We start from the raw sequence: 15,769 nt of genomic DNA on the forward strand, positions 1-15,769 counted from the left end.
AATTAGGCTTGTCACAATAACAAATTTTGCTGGGCGATTAATTGTCTCAGAAATTGTTGCGATAAACGATAATATTTTTTGAAATTTGACAATAATTAGTAATTATTGTCAAATTGAAGAAGAAATGTTGGTTAATTGTGTGTGTAGTACCTTTTTGACCACTGATGGCAGTATAAGACAGAACCCAAGGATGGATAGTGAGGGAGCGAGTAGTGTGTCTCTAAGAAAAATGGGAGGGAGGCCCCTTGACGTGACATGAGCTGTCTCTTCCTGTTTTTCAGTTCTCAAAAGGCGGACGTTCGGTGTGGTTTGAGCTCTTTAGCATAGCATTTGTCACACAAAGCTTTTAATAAAAATCAGTAAATAAGTTCTCAGCTTCTTTTTGCAAAGAAAAACAACTTTTTACACTAAAGTGCGGGTTTCACCGGTGAATTTTGGAGCTTCAACAAGACGGAGGTTTTTTCCCCGAGGTCAGACTGTTAGCTTAGCTTCTCAGATTAGCTGCTTTTAACGATCCAAAAACGCAATTCTGGACGGTTAAAATGGATTTTAAAGAGAAAGGGAGGAGTCAGTGAAGAACACTGGAGTTGAGCCTTTTGTCATCCAGTGTCTTCAGTAGAAAGAGAGACACGAATAAATGATAAAGCTGATAAATGAAAATGAGGTTGATAATTTTCAGTTACCATGCGATTAATTGATGTATTGATTTATTGTTTATTGTGACAGACCTACACACAATGTCTTATTCTGTCCGTCTTCCAAGGTCAAGTTATTTGACATCTGATATCTTCTAGGTTGCATTTTGCCACTCGAAGCCAGTTAAAGGGTCTGTTCTGATATTTTCTACGTCAGCCTGTGAGATAGAACCAGAAGAGCTGAAGGGTAAATCTGATTTATCCAGACACCGTATCTGCAAGAACCAGGGGCTAGATCAGCACAACCAACATTATAAAATAATGTAGAGAAAGGCTTCTTGCAGTGATACATACAACGTCAGTTTCTAAGCTGATCTTATTGAGCAGTTGTTCTTGTTTGTTTCCAGCTCTGAGGTTCTCCGTATGTGCCGTTCGTTTCAGCTGGGTGTAAAAGCTTCTTAAGTCATGTTCGGCATGTTGTTCTCGTTTTCAGGCGGGTGTGAGGTTCCCCTCATCTGCAGCGCTCTCACAGTTCTACAGAGCCTCGAGTCTGCAAGAAGTTCTCAGCAAAGAGTGCTTCTCCTCATGGACAGTCTTTCACCTGCCCTGCCTGGACCCTGGTTTCTACACTCCACTGGTTTTTCCTCACTGCCAGAAGACTAAACTAAAGAAAAGGCTCTGAATATATTACTGTTTGTTCAGCAAACCGCAGTCATGGGGGCCACAGGATATGGCTACTACCGTGTAGTCATCTTCATCTGCATGTTTACTGGCTACTTTCTATATTTCTTTAACAGAAAGACGTTCTCTTTTGTAATGCCCTCTGTGATGGAGGAAGTAGACCTGGACAAAGATGACTTGGGTAAGAATGATCTGTTACTCTGTTTTCTTTGTCCTGTTTTGTCTTTTTTTGCACTTGGGATGAACTTGATTTACACACTTTAAAAACAACAACAGTAACTCATTGGTTGAGCTGCTGTTGAAGGAAACAAAACTTTAACATTACCATCATCATATATCATAATACTCATGCAGGATGCCAGAAACAGAACTGTCTCCATAGAATGGTCTCTCTACAAGTTTTAAGTCCCGCCCCCTCCACATATGAATGGGATTTTATTTTGATTAAAAAACAATATACACCTCAAATATTTTTTTCAGGCAGACTCTGGTTGATTTATTTATTTTTTGTTGTTGTACTCTATTATTAATTAAAGCGCAGAAAATGCAGAGAAATTAATTCCCTGCATTTTTCCCATTGCACATGTGAACACGCATGTGAACACGCATGTGAAGCAGAGGGCTCCCATGTAAGGTGCACAGGAAGCAACAGGGGGATGGGGGGGGGGGGGTTAAGGGCCTTGCTCATGGGCCCAGAATGGGGCAAATGAGTGTGGAGGCAGACGTGGGTGATTCACATTTTCCACCCACATTTTGATGTCAGTTCGGGGAGTTGAACCGGCGACCCTCCAATCACAGGCTCACCCTCTCTAACCTCTGCGCCACCACTCTGCCATTCATATAATTTCTACCTTGATACTTTGTACTCAATTATTAAGTTATCCAGTAAGTTAAGCTGTATTTAGTTATTTCGTGCTTTAAATAAAATTCCCGTAACACCTTAACTGTGTGGGGGGAGTAGGTGAAAATCATTGTCCCACATCCTGAGAGCAGACTCCTATTCCAAAAAATGCAACGCAGCAGCTCCCATAAACCTGGTCCTGCTGTCTTTACCTTTCAGCAGTAAAGAAGGCGAGGTAGTATTGTTGTGACAGTTGTATCTGATTTTTTTGCTCAAACCTGTTCACATTCAGTGCATCCAGTTCTTCCCACGTGGGACATTTGGACCAGACTGTTGTACATCCAGCTTCTTTTGTTACACAGAAATGCTGCTGAGCACAGAACTGTTAACTTTGAAATGTTCTGTTTATTACAGCATCTTGCTGTTTAAATTGTTTATTTAAGTTTACTGGTTAGTTTATGAGTTATGAGTCTTCAAAAATCAATTATTTACCCCAATCCCTACAATGTGACTTTTTAAAGTATTTCTCTCAAGTATTTGGTCATAGTACTCGTATCGTTGCATCCTTTTGTCAGTGGAGTCAGGCCTCCTTCACACTGGTTGATGGGTGTGGAGCGGCTCTAGAATACAGGACCAGTGCACCAACATCATTGAGAATTTGAAGCGAGACTGACCATGCTAGTCCTATGTCCAGGCTACGACCGTGATTGCCAAGTAGTATTTAGTATTTTCTTGTATGTTTGTTCTATGTTTTTACTGAGTCAAATTGGTTCTTAACCTGCATACGTCAAATAAACACAACTTGCCACATAATGGAAACAGTGTTGCGCAGATCACCTTTGGTGATACTGTTTTGCTAGCATGGTGTGATGTAGCTGAATCCTGGCACAGTACAAGAGTCCTGTCAATAGGGATATGGAGGATAGTGAGAGCATCTCAGGGATGTGAAAACGGAGTTGGAAGTCCATTTAGAGAAGTATTAGTAGCATAGCAGCATCATGATTGCTTTCATACTTAAGGAAGGTTATAGCGTAGCAGGTCTTGAGTCTGTGTAGTGTACAATGTATCTCAAGACAAGGCATTCTGGAGCCTTGTGCTGCCCAGTTTCAGAAAGCTTGGGCTCTATCACAGCTCATGGATTCTTCAACAAGATAATGAACCAAAAAGACAGCTAACACACCCTAGGATGGCTCAGAACCAAACCATTGGACTCCAGTATTCTGAAGTGGTCCCCTGAGCCCTGATGTAAATCCTGTTGAACTTCTGTGGAAGGAGCTGAAATATGCAGTCTGGACAAAGAACCCTTCAAACATGAAACAGATGGAGTAGTTTGTTCTTGAGAGTGGACCAACATACCTGTGGTCAGGTACAGAAGTCTCAGAGAGAGATGCACAAATAATTAGACTACTGGGATTGGCTCAAAAGGTCATGCAACAAAATATTAGGTAAGAGTATCGGTACTATCTTTGTTGTGAAGACAAGTTTGTTTTATACAACAGTTCTGTTGAACTAAAATTCAGAAGCACTGACGGATTTTCATTAGTTGATTTTAAGTTTTTGTTTGTTTTTTTTTGCTGTTGTTCGTCTCAAATTATTTTGGTGATATTTGTGGGTTTTCCCTTTTTTTTTTTAATGCTACAAACAATTCGTGTGCTTCTGTAGATATTTGAGCCTGAATGTGAAGCTTTGACCCTGTGAAACTCCACACTAAACGTAACAATTATCTTGAAGAAGTTTGAGAGTTTGGCAAAGTTCAGCTGATTTCAACATTGCGCTGGTGTTTATCTTCAGCTGATAAACTCAGCTAGTGGACAGTGTCTGACCTTGTGTTGTGTCTCTGTAGGTATGATCACCAGCAGTCAGACCATGGCCTACGCCATTAGTAAATTCATCAGCGGCGTGCTGTCAGACCAGATCAGTGCCCGGTGGCTTTTCTCCATTGGCCTCTTCTTGGTGGGGGGCATCAATGTAGCCTTCTCCTGGTCCTCAACCGTATCCATGTTCTCACTGCTCTGGTTCATCAACGGCCTGGGTCAGGGCTGTGGCTGGCCCCCGTGTGGGAAGGTGTTGCGCAAGGTATGCATCATCTAACACAAATCCTTAAACTGCTAAATGTTTTTTTTTATTGTTGTTGTCTGAAGTGAAAAGTGCAAACATGTTTTTTTCTATACTTGTGTGCACAAGTTAGCATTTGCCTATACTGTTGGTAAAATATTTCGTAAACCACTGGACAGATTTAAGAAAGTAATCATTGGATGCACATTGTAACTCATTACTATTTGGAGTCAACCCAGTTCAAGATGGTCTCCACAGTTGACTGATCGTGGCCAACACCAACATGCATACCTGCAAACTTTTTGCTCTTTGGAGAAATGTGCCAAGTTCAAACTAAAATATGTCATTTACACGAATCATGTAGTTCCGAAGAGTTTTTTTCCTTTTAAGAACCAGTGTTCCTCATCGTCACTTGGTCACTTTGGGGGTTTTTGTTGATTGGGTGGGGGGAGGAGGGGGAGACACTTCCGTATTGCGCGCTAGCTTACTGCTGTGATAGTGACATAGAAACGAATATCTGCAGCATCTTAGCTAGCACATACGTCTGTATTGTGCACAGCAAGATTTTGCGTTTAAAATTTGAAAAGTCCAACTGATGGTGTTATAGAGAACACCTTGAAGGAGAAATATCATGCTGGAGAGAAAGAACCCAAGATTTCTGTAAAGTAAAATTGGTCAAATCAGTGATGGGGAAGGAAATGGTGGAAAGGAAAACAATGGGAGAAGGAGATGGATGTTATTCCAAGAGGGTTGTGAAGGAAAGGGGAATAAAAGTTATGAAGCGTAGAAACTGTGGCACCAAGGTTGGATGGAATCTGTAAATTATTTTGTTTAAATAATTAAAGGCAGGTTGACGAAACTACCAGTAAAATGTGTGTGTGTGTGTGTGACTGTTGTAATGCACAGTGTAATGTAGTGTTGTGAAGTCTGCATGACACCAGGTCATTTTCTGTTATGAGTCTATCACTAAATCAGAAAACAATACCCCCCCCCCCCCCCCCCAAATTCACTGTTGCTAGCTATTAAAATGTCACCTGTTTACTGGGTGATGTTCTTATTTTTAAACAGTGTCAGCTTTGCTCAGTACAACAGCATGTTGTGTTACAAATAAAACTACTGTAAATTAAAAATGAACAAAATAAAAGTCAGGTGCACCCCTAAAGTCATTGTGGTAAATTGTGTTACATTAATTTCATCATGTTTGCCATAGGGTGAGTTTAAAATAGGATGATGCAGATATGGACTAGTTGAATGAGGTGTCTCTAAAACATCTTGATGCATGATCAATAATTTCAACAATTTTTTACATCCGTCCAGAGGACCTGACTTTATTTTGTTGATGTCTCTAAATAGTTATTGAATCAAATGTTTACATGTGTAGGTAAGGTAGTTGTTTAACAACCCGTTAAAATACACCAGGAAATGGCATCTACTTTATTAAAAATTTTCTCGGGGAAGACCCCAGACCACCACCAGTGCCCCCCCCCCCCCCCCCCCACACACACACACACATTACAAATGTTTCTGAAGTTAATGTGCATGAAAGAGGAACCTGGCCAAGCAGTAAAAATGGACCCTTGAAAGTCTTGTCCTGGCCAAAACTTTTAAGAGATGAGTTTTTGTTATTGGCAAAGTGCTCTGCTGTATTTGTTTCTCTGGTTAGCTTGCTGTTGTTTAATATTTTATTTTTTGGTTGATGCCATCTTTCCTATGTATGCCCTCATTAAATTAGGATATGTTAGTAAATGTCTTTTTTTACCTGATGCCTGTTGTCTTTTCCCTTAATTTTCTTCTTGGAGTTTACTAGAATGCTTAATTTACACACACACACACAAATAACTAAATAAATTATATATATATATATATATATATATATATATATATATATATATATAGTTATTTATATATATATATATCAGTCCTGCTAATGAAATTTTAATGAACTTTAGTTCATCATAAAATCTCTGATGAACCAGATTCTACAAAACATCTATATTTAAAATTTTATGGGTTTTCTTCATCATTTGATGTATTTGCTCTCATTGTGTCTACTTTTACTGTTCAATTTAAATATGTGGTTTTGTTTCTTGTTCAGATTTTTTAAAATTATTTTTAGCTTTGCTTTAAAGTTTAATTCTTGTTTAGTGATTTGTTCATCTGTGGGTTAGAATAAAGTTGAACTAAAGGCTGTAGCTCTTCTTTAAACATGTTTGAGGAAAAAAATTCCTCAGAGAGCCAATAATTTTGTCTTTTTATGATTTTTCAGCTGAGTTAATGTTACAGATTATTTAAAAGTCATGAAAGTAACAAAAAGATTTCATGATAAATCCGGCACCATTTTTTTTTAATCTTCACTGATAAAAAAAATACATTATTATTTATAAATAAAATGTTTTTAAACAATCTTGTCCACCGTCCGTCCCAGACCCGTTCCGGTCCGCCCGTCTGCTGGGATCGGCCTTCGGCCTTCAGGAGCATGTGAGGCCAGGGTCCGGGCAACAGCATTCTGAGAGTCAGCAGCTCGTATGTTCCTCCGTGGTGACCAGCGTGGTGACCACCGTGGTGACCAGCGTGGTGGCCAGCGTGGTGACCAGCGTGGTGACCAGCGTGGTGACCAGCGTGGTGACCAGCGTGGTGACCAGCGGAGCTCGGAGCCGGGTAGATGATGCCCTGCACAGGCTGAGGGGGCTCCAAGGCTCCGGTGGAGAGGACCTGGGAGTCAGGGGGCCAGCGGAGCTCCATCTAGCTCGCTCTGAATTTTGTTGTTGGCCACCAAGCACAAAAAACTCCTACACTTCAGTATTAGACCACAGTGTCATTATCGTTTTTAAAATCTTAAAATAGGTCCAGTCGCTCCTCGAGTTCGAGTACCGATAATTGCAACTGGCGGATGGAGTGTTGTGAAAATTTCTCTCAAACCCCTCTAGTGACTCCGCCTCCTGACCAGTCGGTGACCAGCAGTGTTCTGACGTCATGTTTTGGTGCTGGTTCAGCCCGGCTGGAACCCCAGAGAAAAGGGTTCTGAAAAAAGGGACCGGTTCTATGAACCGTTACTAGAGGAAACGCCTTGGAACCGTGCCGAGCAGAGTCGAACCATGCCGTACCGTTACTAATGGAAAAGGATTAAAAGTTTTTCTCACAGCGTTGTTGTTGTTTTCCTATTTATAGTTTCATTCTTGCAGTCAGACCACCTCTGTAGACTGAACGCTGTTTTTTCTCATCGTATATCAAAACATTTGACGATTGGGAGGTGGGTGCTACTTTTAATACTTTAGCATTTTTTTAAATGTTCTACTTTATTTACAAAAACCTATCCCATAGAAATACATTAGTATTTCTTAAACATTTTCCTCTGCACACTTGCTTTATTGTCTTCTGAAGCTATTTTTAGCTTTTAGCTACTACTTTGCTAATTTTAGCTTTCAGTTAGTGGTTTTTTTTTTAGGTTTTAGCTACAGTTTTATTAGTTTTGATTTTAGATACAGGTTTGTTATTATTTTTGTTTGGTTTTTTTCTTAACTTTATGACTGCAGCCTTTACCATAGAATAAAAAGTGTGTTTGTTGGGAGCATATTTTTGTAGCACTGTGTTTCTGGCTGTCGGTGCTGACTTTTGGGACAGCACTTTTAATTTGAGATGTTCCTACTGAGCTTGTCTAGGACAAGAAGCTGGTAGTAGTTTGCTAAATTAAAGGATTGCCTAATCATCTTTAAAGGTCTCTATAAATAACTTGGGGGGCGTTGTTTTAAGTATTTTTGTTTTTAGAATCACACTCTGGGGTCTCTGGTCCACATAAGAATTACTGGTAGACCTTTTGAGGTCTACTGTACATCTTTAACTAACTCTTAACTCGTCATGTTGGAGACTGTGAATTGAAAAGAATATTCTGACAGAAGCTGAACATGCTGCATGTGTCAGTGTGTGCTCAGCGTGTGGAAGGGTTCAGTTTACAGGGCAATGTATTCTTAGATCATTCTTAGTAGACACTTACAAAGAAAGTACATTTTATTTAAAAATTTATTTTATCTGCAATAAGAGTACAGATCTTTTAGCAGCTCTAAATCAGTTCTACAGCTGCTTTAACGTTGAGACGCTCTGGACCACCGTGGGGTTAAATAAGCTTGTATGTACCTTTGGTGTTTGCCCAGTGGATTCTCAAGTTACTGATGACTGTTGGGCATGCTGTATGAGAAGCCTTCATGGCTGCTTGTGTTTAAATTACAACATAAGGCAGTGCTCCTGAAGCGGTGGGGGGAAAAAGGAAAAAGTACAACTGCATCTCAGTTTTAAACAGTTATTAATACCAACATTTGAAATACGAAATGGATTAAACCATTTTGTCCCTCAAAATTTTACTCGCATTAACCCCATAATGACAAATTCAATTAAAACAAAAACGTGTGCCCTGTTTCCACTAATCATCCTTCAGCTGTTTCTGCATCCTGAATGGAGTTCACATGATGAAAATTCAGTTCACTTGACATGATTTGGAAAGACGCACGCCTTCTTTATAAGGTCTCAGAGTTGATATGCGTGTCAGATGAAGTTGAAGTAATTCTCCTTAGACCACAGAGACAGGAAGGTTTTGAGGCATAGATCTAGGGAAGGGTACATTTCTGTTGCGTTGAAGGTCCCAATGAGCTCAGTGGCCTCTATAATTTGTAAACATTATAAGTTTGGAACCACCAGCTGCCACCTGGCCAATCTGAGTGATCCTTAGTCATTGAGGTGACCAAGAACCCAAGGTCACTCTGATGGAACTCCAGGTCTATGGAGAGAGGAGAACATTCCAGAAGGACAACCATTTCTGCAGCACCCCATTAGTAAGGTTGTGGTACAGAGGCCAGAGAGAAGCCGCTCCTCAGTAAAAATGCACTAAAAGTCACCTGAAGGACTCTGACTACAGTGTTTCCCTTGCTATGGCAGGGCGCTCATCTCATCTGTGACGTTTGAGCTGCACGCTGTTTGTACCGAAGAGGGGGAGGGGTCAGCATGGGGGTTCAACATGAGGGAAGAGGCAGTGTGAGTGCTGCCTTTAGCTTTTTAGCTAGTGTGCCTGTATTGTGCATCACTAGCTTAGCACTACATCAGTACCGAGAAGAGGGGTGCGCACAGTTCAGTTTGGTAGGTGGGGCACTCGGTTCTGTTGAGGGGGCGGGGCACCCTGCTTTTATAATGGTTAGGGTCGAGGGAAAGATGACAGAAGAAATGTATATAAACCAGGAAACCTTCTACAGAGTGTGCTAGACCTCAGATTGGGACAAAGGTGTATCTTCCAGCAGGACAACAAGCTGAAGCACGCAGCCGAAATAACAACGGAGTACTTCATGGAATATCTGTGAATGTCCTCCAGTGCTCTAGCCAGAACCTGGACTTGAACCTGATTGAACATCTCTGGAGAGATCTGAATATGTTTGTGTACTGACACACTGGCAAAGTTGAGTTTTTTTTTTTTTTTTTTTTTAGAATCCGCTTGTGATGTTTTCTTAAGATGATTACAAACCAATTTTGTTCATATTTATAAAATATCATAATAAACTGACCTGCAGTACACAGGACTGTTCTGTAAAACAGAATTAGTGGCTTTGGTTATCAGTATCACAAACATTTTTTCTTTCCATAGTGTACACTGTATATCTGCAGCAACTTGTACTGGAAAACTTGAATAATTTCTTACTGAGTTTTTTTTTGTTGTTGTTATTTTTTATGTTAAAATAGATTAAATGCTTATAAAAAGCATTTGCCCTCTTGGATGTTTAATGTTCTTGTTGATGCCTTCAATTGAAGGCATCAATAAGACATGGTCAATAAAAAACTGGCTTAAAAAAAGAGAAACATCTTAAATGTCAAAGATATGCGTATTTAATTTCTACAGAGTATTGTCAATTACAATATGTAACAATACGGATGACAATGTAAATATTTACCTCCTTTATAGTGACTGTCCTAATTCAATTTAGTGAAAAAAAAATATTGAAAAGTGCAAGTCAGGAGAAGGAGACAAAATTATTTCTAAGGACCTAAAATAATCAAGAAAAGGAAAGAACATGGGACATGTGTAAATTCACTAAGAGCAATCTGTCCTCACAAACTGAGTGACCTTGCAAGAAAGAGAATGATGATAGAGACCACCACAGACATCTGCGAGTATTCTAAAGGAGTTACAAGCTGCAGCAGGTGAGACTGTGCATACAGCAACTGTTGCCAGGGTTATACACCAATCTAAGCTTTATAGTGTCAAAGAGAAAGTTGAAGAAAACCCATGTTTGACTCAGTTTTGTCAACATTTGATTTATAATTTGATTACATAAGAGCTGGTTGCTGGTATTAAGAGGGCCAAGGCCACATATGCACAGAGGATCGAGGGTCAATTCATCTCACAAAACCCTCAGAGCATGTGGAGAGGCATTAAGTGCATAACAGATTATAAAAGAAGGAGTGAACAGTGCCCCAAAGACTCATCTCTGCCTGATGCCCCTCAACAAGTTCTATGCACACTTTGAAGACCCAAACAGACCACCCAGCACCAGACTTACCTCACCACCGGATGAAGAGTTTCTCAGTGTGACCTCAGCAGAAGTAAGGAGTACTTTCAGGAGGATTAACCCTCACAAAGCAACCGGCCCAGACAACATCCCCGGGAAAGTGTTGAAAGAATGTTCTGATCAGCTCTGCGATGTGCTGGCAGACATCTTTAACACCTCACTTACCATGGAGACAGTTCCCACCTGCCTGAAGACTGCCACCATCATTCCAGTCCAAAAAGCTCTACAGTGACTGGTCTGAATGACTATCGGCCAGTGGCCCTCACCCTGATAGTCGCTAAATGCTTCGAAATACTGGTCATGACCCACATCAGAACAACCATCAACATCAACGAGGACCCTCATCAGTATGCATACCGTGAGAACCGATCAACAGAGGATGCCATCTCTGTGGTCCACACTGCGCTCACCCACCTGGAGCAGAAAAACTCTTACGTCCGTGTGCTCTTTGTGGACTTCACATCTGCCTTCAACACCATGATCCCCCAAACCCTGATGAACAAACTATTCACACTAGGACTAAGCCCCTCCATTTGCAACTGGGTATTATACTTCTTAACAAACAGACCACAGTTAGTGAGGATCCACAACTTCTCCTCCTCCACCATAACCCTCAACACGGGTTCTCCTCAGGGATGTGTGTTGAGCCCCCTCCTGTTTACTCTGCTCACATATGATTGTGCAGCTACCCATCCAGGCTGTCACATTGTAAAGTTTGCAGATGATACAGCGGTGGTGGGATGCATCACAAACAATGATGAGTCCAGCTACAGGCAAGAGGTAGAACACCTGGAGAGCTGGTGCAAAGAGAATAACCTTCACATCAATGTGAAGAAGACAAAGGAGATGACTGTGGACTTCAGAAGGAACAAAAGCATCTACACCGCCCTGAACATAAGATTGATTGATTGATTGATTGATTTTATTGTCAATCCTGCATAAGAGGATCTGCGGTGGAAGTGGTCTCCAGCTACAAGTACTTGGGTGTACACATGAATGACAACCTCAGCTGGAGCAACAACACCACCAGCCTGATCAAGAAAGCTCATCAGAGACTCTACTTCCTCAGACGGCTGAGGCGAGCTGGTCTGGGAAGCTCAGTCCTCACCTCCTTCTACAGGTGTGCAGTGGAGAGCATCCTGTGCTCCAGCATCAACATGTGGCATGGAGGCTGCACAGCTGCAGAAAGAAAAGCTTTGCAGAGAGTGGTGAAGGCTGCACAGAAGTCTGTTGGAGTCAGTCTCCCCACCATCACAGAAATCTACACCTCCAGATGCAGGAAGAGGGCCACCTGTATCATGAAGGACCCCACTCACCCAGCACACACACTTTTTGCCCTGCTCAACTCAGGAAGGAGGTTAAGGGGCATTAAGTGTAGAACCACTAGACTGAGGAACAGCTTCTACCCTGAAGCTGTTAGACTCATGAATCTCTTAACTAGAATAATCACTGTGAAAAATCACATCATGTTGCTGCTGATGTGTTTCATGTTGCTGCTGATCTGTTTCATGTTGCTGCTGATCTGTTTCAATGTTGTGTTCATGCGTGCTCATCTGCTCACACAGACTCATGGTTCATGTTTGTGCTGATGTTAGACATAATGTTTTCATATTAGTGCTTAGTGTATATTTAGTTGATGTTTTTCTTAGTTCATATCTTAGATCTTATTACTGTTTTTCTTTTACATTTTATTGTTGGATGTAACTGGGACCCTGTGTAGATAATCTCGTTCCACCACATGTACCACATGAGGTGTGACATGACGATATTGAATCTCTGACTCTGACTCTCTGACATGTTCCAAAGCAAAAGTTCTACTTCAAGCAAGCTTCACTTTTCAAAATCATGTCTTCAAAGTCCTGATTACAGTGTTTGCTAACATTTGGCATATGAAATATCAAAGTACTTCAGTAAAGAAAGTTTAAGGAATATTGCAACACTTTAAAATGTGATGCTGGCATTGAATGAACAAGATTTTGCTCCTTGCTGATTAATGCATCTAAAACATGACAGCTGTTCACCCTCTCTGTTCCTACTGATGCAGCAATGGTGGATTTACATCTCCAACACTGCTTTAGCAGATTTACTCAAGACTGTGTAATATGTCTTGTTCATGTAGATGTTTGTGAACTTCACTAAGTCAGGATCAACATTGTTTAAGTGTGATTTGTGTGTGTGTGTTTTTTAATATGATCTTTTCCCCCCTCCCATTTGTCTCTCATCAGTGGTACGAGCCCTCCCAGTTTGGGACGTGGTGGTCAGTGCTATCCTGCAGTATGAACCTGGCTGGAAGTCTGGGCCCCATTCTGGTTACAGTGCTCCTTAAGTACTACGACTGGAGGATGATCCTGACCATGTCTGGGATTTTATGTGCCACCTTCTCATTCGTTTGTCTGGCGTTTGTGAAGAACGAGCCAAAAGATGTGGGCCTTCCCAGCATCGAGGCATCAGCCAAAAAGGGGGTAAAAGGAGGTGAGCAAACACTGCAGGTAATAATGTCCTGAGAGCGCACGCTGTAGCTGCACTCACACAGAGACATGAAGGAGGAGATGTATGAAGGCAGCAGACCAAGAAGTGATTTAAAGATGAAAATGTACCAGTGGGAGAGTCTGCGTGAAGTTAATGGTGACCAGTGAGTACAGGGTGCAGTGGTGGGTACGATAATCACAGCCAGTTATGAATCTTAGTGCACCATGATAGACAGCATCCAACATCTGCAGGGTTCTTGTAGGAGCGTTCATGTAAATAATATCACCGTAATCAATGGAGGGAAGGAAAATAGCAGTTACAGTTACCAGTACCAACATGCAGTATTGGGAATCAGCAGTGTATATGGCTGACTTCTTGTGTTTTCTCACCAGGCAACAGTGAGAGCACCCTGAGTGAGTTCCTCCTCTCTCCCTTCCTGTGGGTGCTGTCTCTGGGTTATTTGGTCGTGTTTGGGGTGAAGACGGCAGCCACTGACTGGGGGCAGCTGTTCCTCATGCAGGAGAAAGGCCAAACTGCTCTCATGGGTATGCTTTTGTGTGATGGCTAATCCAATATTTACACTGTTGTCTTCCTGTTGTTTAAACTGAATTGAATTTTTTTACTTTTTAGTGTGTGTTTTTTTTTTTCAATCTAATTATGTCTGCATGCTTTGTGTGATTTTAGCATTAGCACGTTCTCAACTCTATTATGAAATGGATGCTATGACTTTTAGTTTTGGTAGCATTTTTACTTTTATAAATATTTATTCTTATTTACTCATATTTCCCCATACATTTAGATCTCTTCAGTTTCTTGAAAAACATTGTTCCATTTGAAATCTGCAGTGGTGGGCACAGTTCTACTAATCTGCGAATAACAAAACTAACTTTCCATTTAGCGGATTAGCGTTTTCACTAACTTTCCATACCTTTTAGCAGAAATGGCTTCAGCTAAATTTTAAATCTGGTAAATTCAAGTCTGCTAATTTTTTCAAGACAGTTCTTCACACTGAAAGCGTACAGGAGAATGGTGATTTACTTACATAGAGCTGAGCTATGCTATGCAAAACTGAACATTTACCCGGTGTTGGCATCACCCTCGCAGTGCCCCCCCCCCCCCCCATATTTACCACAAACAGTCTCTGTCTCATGGTGTCAGATTACAGCCAATAACAGAGACTTTAACAAAACCAGAACAGGAAAACAACATGAAAAACCCATTTTCACACTCAAACATCGTAAACAGTCAGAAACATTGCACACACAATTCCCACCTAGCACACTCACACATTTCTTTACATATCTTTACTTTAACACAAACAGATTTATTACTGAGAGAATATTGGTGATGACACAGCAACTTTGTAGTTAGTTTATAAAAGTAATTAACCACAAAGAAGATCGCCAGAATGAGTTAATTCATCGTAGTAAAGGGAGGGAGACGTCCGACACACAGTGAATACTTACGATTCACAAGTAAAACGATTCATAAATCACAGATTGTGATTTATGAATCGTTTTGAGTTGTGTTCACTTACAATGTTGTCACATTACAGACAGTCTTACAGAGTTGGCGACAACAGCGTATGATAAAAGTTAGCACTTTAGCGTTAGCTTCCACACTTTTTTTTTTTAAATCAGTTTAGCGTTAACAAAGCTGTTTTTGGTTAGCTGTGCACACCACTGGAAATATGATTTAACAAACTTGTTCTGCATCAGGACACTTGTGCAGTTTTTGCTTTCCAATGCTACATTATGCTTTTAACTACCATTCTTTTTTAACTACCATTCTTTTTAACTACCATTCTTTTTTAACTACCATTCTGCTTCTTTTTGCTAGCTCTTTTGGCAGCTTTTAGCTATCATTCTATTACTTATAGCTATTAGCTGCTTTAGGTAACCATTCTTCTACTTTTACCTACTGTTCTGCTTTTTAGAGCTTTTAGCTAGCATTTTGACACTTTTAGCATTTATTAACATTTTGCTATGTTTTGTTTCTAGCTAACCTTTTGCTACTTTTAGCTTTAACAGCTCAGTTTTAGATTCTTAAGCTAATTTCAGCAGACACATTCAGCACTCAGCACTCCTGTAGATAATTAACTTTTACTTTAAGAGTTGCTGGGCCCTAACAACACCATGTTGTCAACAGGCAGTACCTACATGAGTGCCTTGGAGGTGGGAGGTTTTGTCGGCAGCCTCGCAGCAGGTTTCATCTCGGACAGAGCTGTAGCTCGGGTCAGTAACAAAAATCACTGAATTCTCATTTTCATTTCAGTGTGGATTAAAAGTCTTCCCTTGCTTCTCTGCAGCAAGGCCTGAGGACCCATGGCAGCCCTCGTCATGGCCTGCTCATTCTCATGATGGCTGGCATGTATGTGTCTATGTACTTGTTCAGAGTGACTATCACACCTGAAATGCCAAAGGTAATTATCACCTGCTGCTGAAGGCCAAGGGGAAGTGATGTTTTGCCTGAGTGTGTGTGTGTGTTTGCACACTCGTGTGTGTGTGTGTGTGTGTGTGTGTGTGTGTGTGTGTGTGTGTGTG

At 40.9% G+C, this 15,769-nt stretch overlaps 1 protein-coding gene across 1 annotated transcript in view; it reads left to right on the plus strand.

Moving 5' to 3' along the window:
- The window catches only part of LOC119424608 (glucose-6-phosphate exchanger SLC37A4), a 60,661-nt gene that overhangs the window by 41,550 nt on the left and 3,342 nt on the right, over window positions 1-15,769 (plus strand). The window contains exons 2-7 of the mRNA XM_037692098.1: window positions 1,129-1,497; window positions 4,001-4,233; window positions 12,983-13,229; window positions 13,619-13,771; window positions 15,375-15,460; window positions 15,535-15,648. Coding sequence (XP_037548026.1) covers window positions 1,350-1,497; window positions 4,001-4,233; window positions 12,983-13,229; window positions 13,619-13,771; window positions 15,375-15,460; window positions 15,535-15,648 — 981 coding nt within the window. The 5' untranslated portion in view covers window positions 1,129-1,349. The remainder of the gene's footprint in view (window positions 1-1,128; window positions 1,498-4,000; window positions 4,234-12,982; window positions 13,230-13,618; window positions 13,772-15,374; window positions 15,461-15,534; window positions 15,649-15,769) is intronic.

The sequence above is a fragment of the Nematolebias whitei genome, chromosome 2 (genome assembly GCF_014905685.2).
Source record: "Nematolebias whitei isolate Nwh7 chromosome 2, NemWhi1, whole genome shotgun sequence".
In the NCBI taxonomy this organism is placed as follows: Eukaryota; Metazoa; Chordata; class Actinopteri; order Cyprinodontiformes; family Rivulidae; genus Nematolebias; species Nematolebias whitei.